The 12,349-nt window shown below is 38.1% G+C and overlaps 1 protein-coding gene across 1 annotated transcript in view; it reads left to right on the top strand.

The window, feature by feature from the left end:
* atp10a (ATPase phospholipid transporting 10A) overlaps positions 1–12,349 on the top strand; it is an 89,667-nt gene that overhangs the window by 54,524 nt on the left and 22,794 nt on the right. Inside the window, exons 11-14 of the mRNA XM_022675794.2 lie at positions 6,187–6,290; positions 7,362–7,488; positions 8,585–8,769; positions 11,334–11,700. Coding sequence (XP_022531515.2) covers positions 6,187–6,290; positions 7,362–7,488; positions 8,585–8,769; positions 11,334–11,700 — 783 coding nt within the window. The remainder of the gene's footprint in view (positions 1–6,186; positions 6,291–7,361; positions 7,489–8,584; positions 8,770–11,333; positions 11,701–12,349) is intronic.

Genomic DNA, 12,349 nt, shown 5'->3' with positions numbered 1-12,349 from the left:
AGTGTGCCTCCTATTGAAGCAGCCAAGGTGGCCAGACTCCAGGCTTGGCTTATGCTCTAGTCCAAGGAACACTAGTAATGAAGTGTCCTAATGGCACAGATAGGGCTGCTCATTAGTATTCCAGGCATGGCACGCTGGCACTTTTCACTAATGTTGTGTACATAAAGCCACTAGACGCCAATACAGCAGGAGTGCTTAACGGGGAACTGCTCAACACTTCGCAGCTAGAGATCACAACAGCAGCCAGCCAAAAAAACACCCTGATGGAAATCCATTTGTGCTGAACAAGGTGAAAGTGTGGGGCGTGATTTCTGTAGTTTCTGACACTGCCTGCTCTCCAGGTTCAGCATCAGCAGTGCGTCTTTTTGTGCGGATGCAGAACGGCGTGTTTCTGCCAGGCGAGTGAGAACTGAAGCTGAATTAAACTCTTTTTAAAATATACAGTTACATCATACGTGTTCTTGTAGCACAGAGCTTTGCTCAGCTTTAGCAGCTCATAAATCAGTGGTGACACTATGGGGCCTAATGTTTTCCATTTTTTTTTAAACATTTTATTGCTATTCTCCAATGAGTCATACGTTTTTAATAAGTCTTTAGTAAGGTCCTAAAGTTGTTGAGCATAGGTGACTAACGTTGGTTGTCTAAAAACTTAATTACTTTCCATTTAGGAGCTTTTGGTTTGTTTTTGCAGTGTGTTTTGGGTTATTCTCTATTGCTAATCTGAAATGCAATCTTATCAATCTTAGAAGATTGATTAATCTCGATATTTCTATTTGCATTGATTCCATCAATAAAAACCTGTTATTTTGTTTCTTTCGGCAGCCGTACATAATTGTTCCTTATCACTGTGCCTCCACCATGTTTGACAGATCATGATCTTGATTTACATGAGTTTCAGATCATTGGAGTTTTTTTTTGTTTTTCCAGACATTTTGGTTCAAGTTTAAAGAAGCTTGACCTATTCTATTTTTTTTTTTTTTAACCATGGGCGGAGTTCTGTGATTTGGTGGTGTCGGTGCTCTTTTTCTTTTATATATACCAAATTGTTGATTTGGCCATTTTTAAACATTCTACCATCTCTCTAATATGGTTTTGTTTTCTCAACTGTAGTTGAGGAACTTATATTGAACATTTATTTTGATAGTTTAAAATGTCCAATAAATTTTCACCCTGTAAAAATAAGAGGAACTTTATCCAGGATACAGCAGTTTTTTTTGTTTTTTTTTAACCTGAATCAAAGTTAAAAGTAGAGATGAGCAATATGGCAAAATTTATCATATTTTGATATAAAATCATCATATCATATCAAGAATATGCTTTAGTGAACATATTAATGTAATAAAAAAATCCTGTTCAATTTTGATATACAGCAGATTTTTTTTTTATAAAAATCACTGTACTGTGCATAAAAAAATGACATAGCAGTTTTAAAGAATCTACCACTGCTGATGCCTTTTTATACTGTTTATGGTAATTATATTTTTACCATATTGCCCAGCTTATCAGTGCATGACGTTTAGTACAGGAAATGGCTTTAATATTGTTAATATCGCACAGCCCTAGTTCAGTCTGTGTGTCTGCATGATCAAGCATCTATTGATTACTTCATTGCAAAAGTACATTTTTGTATTTGTTTTGTTTTATTTTCTTTTTAACACTTTACACTGGAAGTGCAATTTGTCAGTAAACCACTACTGGGTGTGAACCTCCAATTAGCAGAGCAGAGCAGTTCCAGAGCTCCTACAAAGGCTTCTTTCAGGGTCTGAGGGAGGAACACCGTGCCTTTCTAATGGTGTAATACACGTGAAGGGACTGGACGTGCCGGACAGGACTCTACCTCTTTTTGAAGTTTGGGAGCAGATTTGTAGTTATGTAACACTGTCCAGGCCAGGGTTCCGAACTGCGCTGGAAAAATAAACAATGCAGCGTGTGCCTGCTGCTCATAGCGAACAGAGAGCAGGGTTCTGGGTGGAGACTGAATGTTCTTGTGAATATTTCAGTACAACTAATGGAGAACACACCAAAATGTTTCCAATTGGAAACACTGCATTAATTACACTGATATCAAAAGTCATGATGTGATAGGAGTATGCAAATTTATCATGATGTGTTACCTCAGCAAATGGTTTGGGAATGCTCACGCCAGTATACTCTTAGTTGTAAGGTGTTATCTTATGAGTGAGACTGAACACTATCCAGTGTGCACATGAAAAGCAGTGCAAATTGTCAAAATTAGGTTTAAAAGAAGCCTGATAAAGCACTTTTCCACCGATGTGGAACCAGAACCGTTCTGGTTTACAAACTTAATTTTGAACCGGTTCGTTCACAGTGGGAACTGAAGAATACTAGGTTGTTCAGCGCAAACCTTGATGATCTGTAGGCGTGTCTGTTTGTACAGGAGCACTGTCGCTGTTCAACACCCTCTGTTGTATACATAGTAAACCAAGTCGTACGGCTATAAGAAGTTAACGCAGCACAGACCACGCATGCATGGACACAGCATTTTTTCATAGCTGTGGTAATTTAGCGTTATCTGGCTAATATATCAGTTTAAACTGCACTTTAATATATCAGTTTAAACAGCAGTTTAGCTCAAATAAAATTAACTGTTTTTAATAGTTGAATCGGATCGAGACCAGATTACGTTCTCACCACTAGCGAATCACTCCAGAGTTCTTTTGATCCGCACCCGAGTGAGATTACTGTTTTCACACCTGCTCAGTTAAACTGCACTAAAGTTACAAAGAGACCAGAGTTCGTTTTAACCGGACCAAACAGTGCTGGTGTGCAAATGCCCTAAAACTGGTGGAATCTTGGGCTGGTTTGCTGAAAAGCACCACAGTTCTTATAAGGCCGAATGGAACTGGTTTAAGAATAGTGGGTGTCTGTTTCATGGAACGTTCCATTTGTGAAGTTGTGCAGGCATTTAGCATTCCTTAATCTAATACAGTGTCACGTGTGTCTCAGGAATACATAAAAATAGGATACTAGTATATATTTAATGTGAAATGAAAACAATGTTAAGCAAAAAAGTTGAGCCTTGATGGCCCAAACAGCCCTAAAATAATGACTGTGTTTCAGGGTATTTTTGTAATTTTGCTATGTTATGCAAAAAAATAAAATAAAATGTTGCGTACCGTACCATATGGCACACCTCTAATTCAGAATATTTTGTGCATGAATATAAACTGCGAATAATAACAATTATCCAAAAAAAACCCTATAAAGCTTCACCGTAAACAGCAAAACAAATACATAGTAGACTTCTTTCAAATAGCACTGCAATGATTAATTCCACATAATTGAGTGTCATTTATAAAAGACTAAAAATTTCAGTGTGCATTAATCGCATTAATCTTTGTAAATGCACACAGTGCAGGAAATAAAACCCCATTGGGGAAGAGTAAGAGCTACTCAATCACTTACTCACTTATCATGAATAATCATTAATCATTGACTAATTGATTAATCAAAAATTATCGTTAGTCAAATACCAAAATAATCATTTGCTGTTGCAGCTCTACTTTAAAGACAGAATGTAAATTTCACAAAATGAATTATTCAGTTTTATGGATATTAGAGGTGTGTTATTGTGGGATAAAATACAGCACACCCCAACTGTACAGTACTGAGCGAGGACTTTGTTTACTTTTATTTAGCATTTTTATTATAAAATCCAGCAGATGGTAGTGAGTTCTGTGTTTTTGTAATGTGAAAGCTTGGATTATTCTGCTCAATGCCAGAAAGCCTTTCTTAATGTTAAATTAATAGTCTTGGCTTCCTTTGACCAAGTCTGGTTCTTGTAATATCCAAACACTGAAAACAATGCTTGTCGAACGTCTCCAGAGACTAAACTTGGCTTCTCTGTCATTTAGCTGCAGAAAGCAGGTGGTGGAGGGCATGCGAGTAATTGTCTGAGCGAGTCTCGCCAGTGCAGAAAAACAAGTCATGTTAGCAAGCCAGAGTTATGCAGCCTGCTGATGAATCATTGGGTGGAAAGGCGAGGTTTGGCGCTCTCGTCTCTCTGCTTGGCAGAGTGCAGTGATTGGTGCGCCGTGTGTGTCGCGGTGTCTCTGGCAGGTAGCAGTGGTGCTGTTGGGTGGGAGTGCACGGCGGTGGGGCTCAGCTGAACCTGTTTACACAGCTTACCTGTCAGACCACTCTGCCTTCGTCCATTAACCCTGAATGATTCGGCTGATGAAGCCAAGGGCAACAGCCACCGTCAATTTGGCGAGAGCTGGCAGTTCGGCATTAGCCAAATTGGTCTGCCTGGATTTCACGTGGTGCAAAACAATCCCGGAGCGTGTAATCGGAAAAGCTTTATTTTTTGATTTAATAAACCCAGTTCTGTTAACTGAATGAGTTTAGTTTGATTTTATTTAATTCTTATTAGAGATGTAATAAAATATTGATACACTGTTATGTTTTATCGTTCTGTGTTGCTTCTTAAAAATACAGTATGGATTATAGTTACTGTAATTACATGTAAAGACTGGTAGCATACATTGGTTCATTTTGAGTTGTGTTTTTTAAAATTCTTATCACTAGGTACAGTGTATAATAGGTGCAACTCAAAAAATTATAATATCATTATAAAAAAAAGTAACTTTGTTAGTAATTCAGTTAAAAATGTGAAATTTATATAGATGTATTACACAGAGTGATCTTCTTTTAAGTGTTTATTTATTTTATTGTTGATTGATGATTATGGCTAGAAAATTAGAATATTATGTAAGACCCATTGGTACTTTTGGCAGTGTGGGCAGTGTGCCAAGTCCTACTGGAAAATGAAATTCGCATCTCCATAAAAGTTGTCAGCAGAGGGAAACTGCAGAGGGAACTGCAGAAGCTGCTATGACATTGGACTTGATATAATTGCAGTGGATCAACACCAGCAAATGACACGAGGAGTTTCACATTTGAACTGAATTACTGAAATAAAGTAACTTTTCAATTATATAGTAATTTTTTCAGATGAACCTGTACTGTTGGGACTAATCCTATTTCTCTATTGTACCCTTACCCAGAGGAACAGAGAGAAAGGGTTAAATTCCCCCACCTAAGAATTGGGACAATCCTTTAAGCACCCAATACAGATATATAGCTGTTGATCGCTGAAGTTCAGTAACCTAGCTGCTGGTTAACTAGTAAACTTTAGAGCATGGGATGTCTTCAGAAAGGGGGCAGGTGATGAAGCAATTACTTATTATTGTTCATTACCTAATTCCTCTGTGATGGGGAGCTAAAATGAGCTTTTATGAGCTTTTATTTCATTTTATTTTTGTGTTTCACCTTAAATGATGCAGCCATTGTGTCTGTTGCACCATTAAAGGTGGAACAGGAAACTTAGCTAGCTAGTTACTAAGTTACTAAAAACATTTTAGTTTTTATGCTTGTTATAAAGAAATTGGCCATAAACATTGAAACTACACATTAAACTATGGTAATATAGCGGTTATAGCCCACTTGTTGGATTGTGCTCTTGAAAGAATCTCAGTTTAAAGTACCCTAACATGCACCTTTAGAATTCACTGTTCTTACTGCATACAAAGTAAACTTTTCTTAAACTCAGAATTTATGCATATGAAGAATTTGTTTGTTTCTTAGTATATATACTTGGGCCCAAGCCCATTTCACTAAATTTCAAAAATCACTAGTATTACATCTCAGTAGCTAGCTAGGTAGCTACATTTGCTGTTCCACCTTAAATGGTGTGTAATTTATTTTCAGTCTCCTGAAGCTGCTGCATGATTTAAGGTGGAATGGGTAAGTTTGAACAAAAATCTATCAAACAGGCTCCATATAATTGTGAAAGATAATAAATAGATTGATGAACTTTGCCAGTCTGTGGTGATGGCAGAGGAATGGTAAAGTCGTCTACAGAGCACCGCTAGTAACCTGCTAACAGAACAGTGTTTTATTTTCGATTATTAATTGTGCTGACATATCTGGCAACTTGTGCTCTTCAGGCTTGGACCCAAGGGGAAGTGTCACGCTCAAAACAAGTGGTAGGGTTAGAAATGAGAAATGAGATTGGGCCTTTAAACTTTTGCTTTTGAAAGTTCATATGACAGTTTATTAACCTGCAATACAGTATTGCAAAATACTGTATAGTCATGTGTATCGTATGCCAGGTTCTTGCCTGATAAACAGTCTCAATTCTCATTCTGTCCCATTTTGTTTCAGATGATTCCAAAGGAAAGCGTCAGAGGAAGGTTTTGTACAAAACTCAGAACTACCTGAACCTGTACGCCGCAGATGGACTTCGCACTCTCTGCATCGCCAAGAAGGTAAGTTTCCATTCCCTGTCCAACTGCAGAGATGTGTTTAGTGTTGCAGTACATCCAGCACAGATGCTCACACTAGACTGTTGGTTGCTTGTATGACTCACCGTCTCTCTCTCTCTCTCTCTCTCTCTCTCTCTCTCTCTCTTTCTTTCTCTTTCTCTGCTGTTGTTTTTCAGCCAGCACTCTGCACCAAATTTCCTTGCTTTCTGTTTTTATTCAGTTCTTCTTAATTAACTATGACAATCAAGGTCTCATGATTCCATGAAATTCATGATGCATCATTGATCAGGGTCACTACACACTGCAAATTCACTAATGTGGCAGGATACCACACAAAATGCATTTCACACTTCTTTACATCAGTGTACAGAAGGAAATCGATGTGAATCTTGTTAATTTATTTGTAGTGTGAGGAGCAAAAGCACTTGTTTAATCTGACATTTGTGATTTTTTTAACACATTGCTTCAGATTGACATTCACTGAGAAAGGTAAATGAAGAACAGTGCAAAGTTGGGCAATAGCTCCCAATAATTCACAGTGGTACGCCCAGCTGTGAGCCACTGAAACTCCATTGTAGCTCCTGTGACTCTGTCAAAAGTGAAACCGAAACTTAACGTGAAGCACTGTTCTTTCATTATACCACTATTAAATGTTACAGAATAGAGAACCTGACCTGTTGCTGAACATAAATGTCTTTTTTTTATGATTTTTAAATATATCGTCACTGTCCAATGAAAAACACTTATCTCCAAAACTTTCAATGGAAGTCAATGTAAAAAGAGTTTATTTCAGGTCATTTTGAAGAGTTTCTATTGGTCCGTTCATCAAAAAATGTTGGCACAGTGTGAGGGACAGTTTATCTGTTCAAATTATGTAATAAACTAAAAATCTACAAAATCGAGAGGTGTTTTTCATAGGACAGCGACGATATACATTTTGTTTAATTTCTAGTCTGAAAGAGCTTAAGAAAATCAGTGCAGTTTGAAGTGTCCCCCTCCCTTCCCATCACATCAAGTGTGAACTTTAGCATGTGGTTGTGGTTCGCTAAATATTGAAATGTCTTTCTCATCCAGGTCCTCAGTAAAGAAGAGTATGCTGGCTGGCTGCGGCGCCACCTAGAGGCGGAAGCAGCTATCCAGGGCCGGGAGGAGTTACTGTTCGAGTCTGCACTGCGGCTGGAGACTGACCTCCATCTGTTAGGTGAGAGATGATCACACTCAGCTCTTTGGTAATGAATAAATTCATCATACAGGGTTCGTCACATATGGTGAAACATCTCAGCATATGGTGCCTTCCTTCATGCCAGCAGAGTTCTCCCAACCTATGAATTAGGTCAGGCCACAAAGCTAATGTTTACGTCGTGGCTTGTGTGCAGGTATATTTTGGTCTTTTCTGGGCGTAATTAAGTTAATTGCTACTAGTCTGTAAAAGGCATTTAAGGCTAGCTGCGTTTTGTGACCTGCATATTAAACTGTAGCTTGTGATTAGATGCAAATTTTGGACTTCACTTGCACTGTGATGAGAGAGTTTCTAATGGGTAGTTTGGGGTTTGTACTGTCTGTAGCCTGCAGATCTCCACAGATTTGGTCTGTGGACTTGTGTAAGTATTATGATAGTGGATTCCTAATGCATTATATATACAGTACAGGCCACAAGTTTGGACACACCTTCTCATTCAATGCGTTTCTTTATTTTCGTGACTATTTACATTTACATTTACATTTAGATTCTCACTTAAGGCATCAAAACTACTTACCAAAAAATAATAAAATAACTAAAAAAAAAAAAAAAAAAAAAAAAAACTTTTTTAATATTCTAGTTTCTTTAAAATAGCCCCCATTTGCTCAGATTACTGCTTTGCACACTGTTGGCAGTATTTCAGTCTGCATTTTGTACATTTAAATAAAATTGACCTGGCTTTTAATAAACTTGAAATGTTTAATGGCGTAATTTTGTAAATTTCATGTTGAAAAAAAAAAAAGTTAAGATTTTCATGTTCAGAAATCTGAAATTCCTAAATTTGCATAATAAAAATTATATTAATAAATTTTAACATTTATAAAAGTTCTGATTTATCCATTCAAATCTATTTGATTCAAAACTCAACAAGGCACATTTGTGTGTCTGTGTGCGTGTCTGTCTGTGTTCGTGTCTGTCTGTGTTCGTGTCTGTCTGTGTTCGTGTCTGTCTGTGTTCGTGTCTGTCTGTGTTCGTGTCTGTCTGTGTTCGTGTCTGTTTGTCTCTGTCTGTCTGCGTGTCTGTCTGTCTGTCTGTCTGTCTCTCTCTCTCGCTGCAGGAGCAACAGGTATAGAGGACCGGCTGCAGGACGGGGTGCCGGAGACCATCGCAGCTCTGAGGAGAGCAGGGCTGCAGATCTGGGTGCTGACTGGGGATAAACAGGAGACAGCCATCAACATCGCTTACGCCTGCAAACTGCTGGACCCAGAGGAGGAGATCATCACTCTCAATGCTGACTCTCAGGTCTGACCCGAGCCCTTCACACTGCACTGCCTGCTGTACTTTCAATGGGAATGATGGGTTAGGTGAAATTACGAGTTTGATTAGGGGTGGAATAAATGATTATTTCTAAAAATTGATTGTAATTGATTAGACTGTTTAGTTGTAATCTGTAGGTGTGTAAGGAGATAAAACACTTGAGTGTATTATATTGTGTTATGGTTTGCAATATGGTATCAGTTCTCAAAAATACAGGATAGATTTTTAATTTCTATTAGTTTACATTTGAAGATTGGCAGACACCCCACAAAAAGTTTTTCACTCAGATTTTGTGCGTATAGCACTTGCTATACATATTTATGCCAGTTTTCTTCAAATCATATTTAAAAAAAAATCTTTACAGTAGTTGTTGCCTGATTTACTAATAGAAAAAAGAAGTAGTGGACTTGTCGCAAATACCACAGCAAATCCTGAAGCAGGAAACTCAGGGGGTTGCAGGGGGATTTTTAGCTCTTTTATTTATTAGTGCTGTAATTATAATATTAGTCTGTAATGCAGATTGACAACATCAAGGAATGTGTGAAATAAATGTTCAAATAACAGCTAAAAATGCTAAATTAAACTATCACATTTATTCTAGACTATTAGAAAAATATATACATTTGCACAGTATTGCAGCATAGGATCTTACTTGCACATTGTCTCTCACAGTGGATGTTGAAACATTGAACAAAAGTTATACGAACATTTTAATATTCTTTTAAACGTATTTTTTTGTGCAGTATAATAAGTATAAGTATAATTTATTCACGTACTTTCAGCCTCCTCAAAACTCCAGAGTGCAACATCTTCATAGATCACTGATAAGTAGAGCTTAGTAAGTAAATCATTAAAACTGACATTTTAACTACAGTTCCGAGTTGTTTAAATAAAGGGAAATCTGATCAGAATGATGTTAAAAACAGAGCACCACAGAAGAAGCATAGGCCTGTTGTTTAAGAAAACTGCAGCCATTAGAGGCTCTTATGTGTTTACACAGTTCAGGCTAGCACTGAGTGATTATAACATTCTAACTTGTGCAACTTTGTGATTTGATACTTTAATATATTATATTTAACAAAAAATAGCATTAAAAACGTAGGTCTATGTTACCGAACATTTGCTTGAGCCCGACCCAACAGGGCTCAGAAAAAATGGTGGGAAATCTTCACCTGACACAAACCAAGTTCTGATTGGGCATCAAGTTGGGCTTGGGTCCAGGCAGACAATCTAAACTCTTACTTAAACTCTTAGCTTACAGTATCACAATATATCAAATCATAACCCCCGTATTTAAAAGAAAAGAGCAGAAAACAAATCACACCAGCATATTTTTGTAAAGTGTTAATACACTATACATTACATATATAGAAATCTGTCATTTTGTTGTAGACTAATACTCGCCTTTGTCAGCTTATCACTGCAATAGGATCATTTGCTGATCAAGGTTCTAGTTTGATCTAGTGCTCAGTTTGTGGCACTACATCTGCACACACAGGGACAGAATGAGTCACAGTAAGAATGTGAAACTCCCTCCTCAGTGACTCAGGGCATTAAGGGCATAAAGATAACGTTGTTTTGACTGTGATCAGGATGGGACCAGCTATTTAAAGACGTCATTCGGCAAGTATGCCGCTGCAGGTGTTGAGCAGCAAGCTGTAATATAGACGATATGGCCGCTGTTGGGATGTTCTGGAAGCTGTTTAGCTTTTCTGTTTTTTTTTATTTGGCATTACTTGCTACATAAAAAGTTCAAAGTAGAAGTTTTCCCAAACCTTATTGATTTTTGAATGAGCTTTTAGTACTGTGGTCCACCCTTCCTTCCTCTCGGCACAGGGAACCACGACAAAGCCACTCCAGGCGGCCTGTTTTGAACCTTTTGTGCATTAAGCAGGAGGGGAAAATGATCCTTTACTGAGTATCAGTTAGATATGAAGAAATTTTTTAATGTGGTATAACACCAGTGCACATTAGGGCTGTATATTGGCACTTGGCAATTCTATACATGTCACAATACTGGAGTAACAATTGAATATCTTGTGGTACTGTGAACAAAGCAATACATTTTGTTCTCTTTTCAAATTGTAAGACATTGTATACATAAAAGTTTGCAGAAAGCAGAAGATTTAGGCTACAATATCAGTGTTTTCATTTAATTATTTTTGGAAAGACTTTATTTAATAATTGTTCATTTTTAATTTATTTATGATGCTTGTGTGCAGGTTCTTTTTTTCATGTTGCTAAGGCTGCCAGTAGATACCGTAGATACCGTACCTGAAATGATAGATTCATCTCAGAGTCCCCATATTGGTGCACCCTACTGGAAATGTCTTCGGTGTGGCTGGAAATGTTTAAGCGTGTTGTTTATTTAGGATTGTTAAGATGTTTCATTGCGTTCCTGAGTTGACTCAACCCTCCCAGCAGTTGCAGTGTCTGGTTGCCAGATGTTGTCCAGTGTCCTAGAGATACAGTCTGTCAGTATCCTTGCTGTGATCTCTCTCCTTGACTGCCCTCTCTCTCTCTCTCTCTCTCTCTCTCTTATTCTTCAGGAGGCTTGTGCTGTATTACTGGATGAAAGCCTCCACTACATCCAGGCCAAATTCTTCTGCAGTTCTTCAGCTGACCCCCATGCAGCCAGGGCGTTCCAGCAGGACTACACTGCTGTCCACTTCCCCGCTCCTCCTGCCTGCTCCCCGGCCTCCTCTGGGGCAGCCAGCACTTTCCTGGTGCACCGGCTGGGCTTGGTAATTGATGGACGCACCCTGGCCTATGCTCTGGACAAGAGCCTGGAGGATAAGTTCCTGGCCGTGGCTCGAAGCTGCAGGTCAGTCCTGTGCTGCCGCTCCACGCCCCTGCAGAAGAGCATGGTGGTCAAACTGGTGCGCAACAAGCTCAAGGTCATGACCTTGGCCATAGGTAAGCAATATGCTTAGAATGCATGTATAGCTTCTTCATCTCTCATGACTGAACCACAATAAAGAATGATCCAGCCCATTTACATAAGCCAATCATTTCCCCGGACCCAATTTTTAATCATTAAAAAAACCTCTGGGTGTAACCAGACAAAATTAAACATTAGGCCAAAATGGGTTGAATACAGAACACAGATTTTTCTTAAATTTACCACTTTTTTCACCATTAAATAAATTACATTACATAAATAGATATTTGATTAGAAATTCAAACAAAAAGCAAATACAAAACTATAGTCGATAATAATAATAATAATTCCATACCAGCAAAGCACAATACATTAACCTCAACAGTGCTACTCTAATCATGAACTAAATTCTACCCCAGCACTGACATTCTGATCATATAACTGTACCTCAGCAGTACAGTATTAGTCATGAACTTTGCTTAGTAACACCATTCTAATCATACATTTACTTCAGCTGTGCTATTCTACTCACACATTTAGCTCTCTAGCTAGCCGACTACCCCAGCAGTGCCATTTTTGTTATTACCTCTGCAGTGCCATTTTAATAATAAATTTACTTAAGCAGTGTAGTTTTAATCATAATAATCAAATACTCTGTTGACATGTAGCCAGCTACCTTTGAAT

This window comes from Astyanax mexicanus, chromosome 5 (assembly GCF_023375975.1).
Source record: "Astyanax mexicanus isolate ESR-SI-001 chromosome 5, AstMex3_surface, whole genome shotgun sequence".
NCBI classification, from domain to species: domain Eukaryota; kingdom Metazoa; phylum Chordata; class Actinopteri; order Characiformes; family Acestrorhamphidae; genus Astyanax; species Astyanax mexicanus.
Note: the sequence above shows the minus strand (reverse complement) of the source record. Positions and strands in the feature narration are given on the sequence as shown.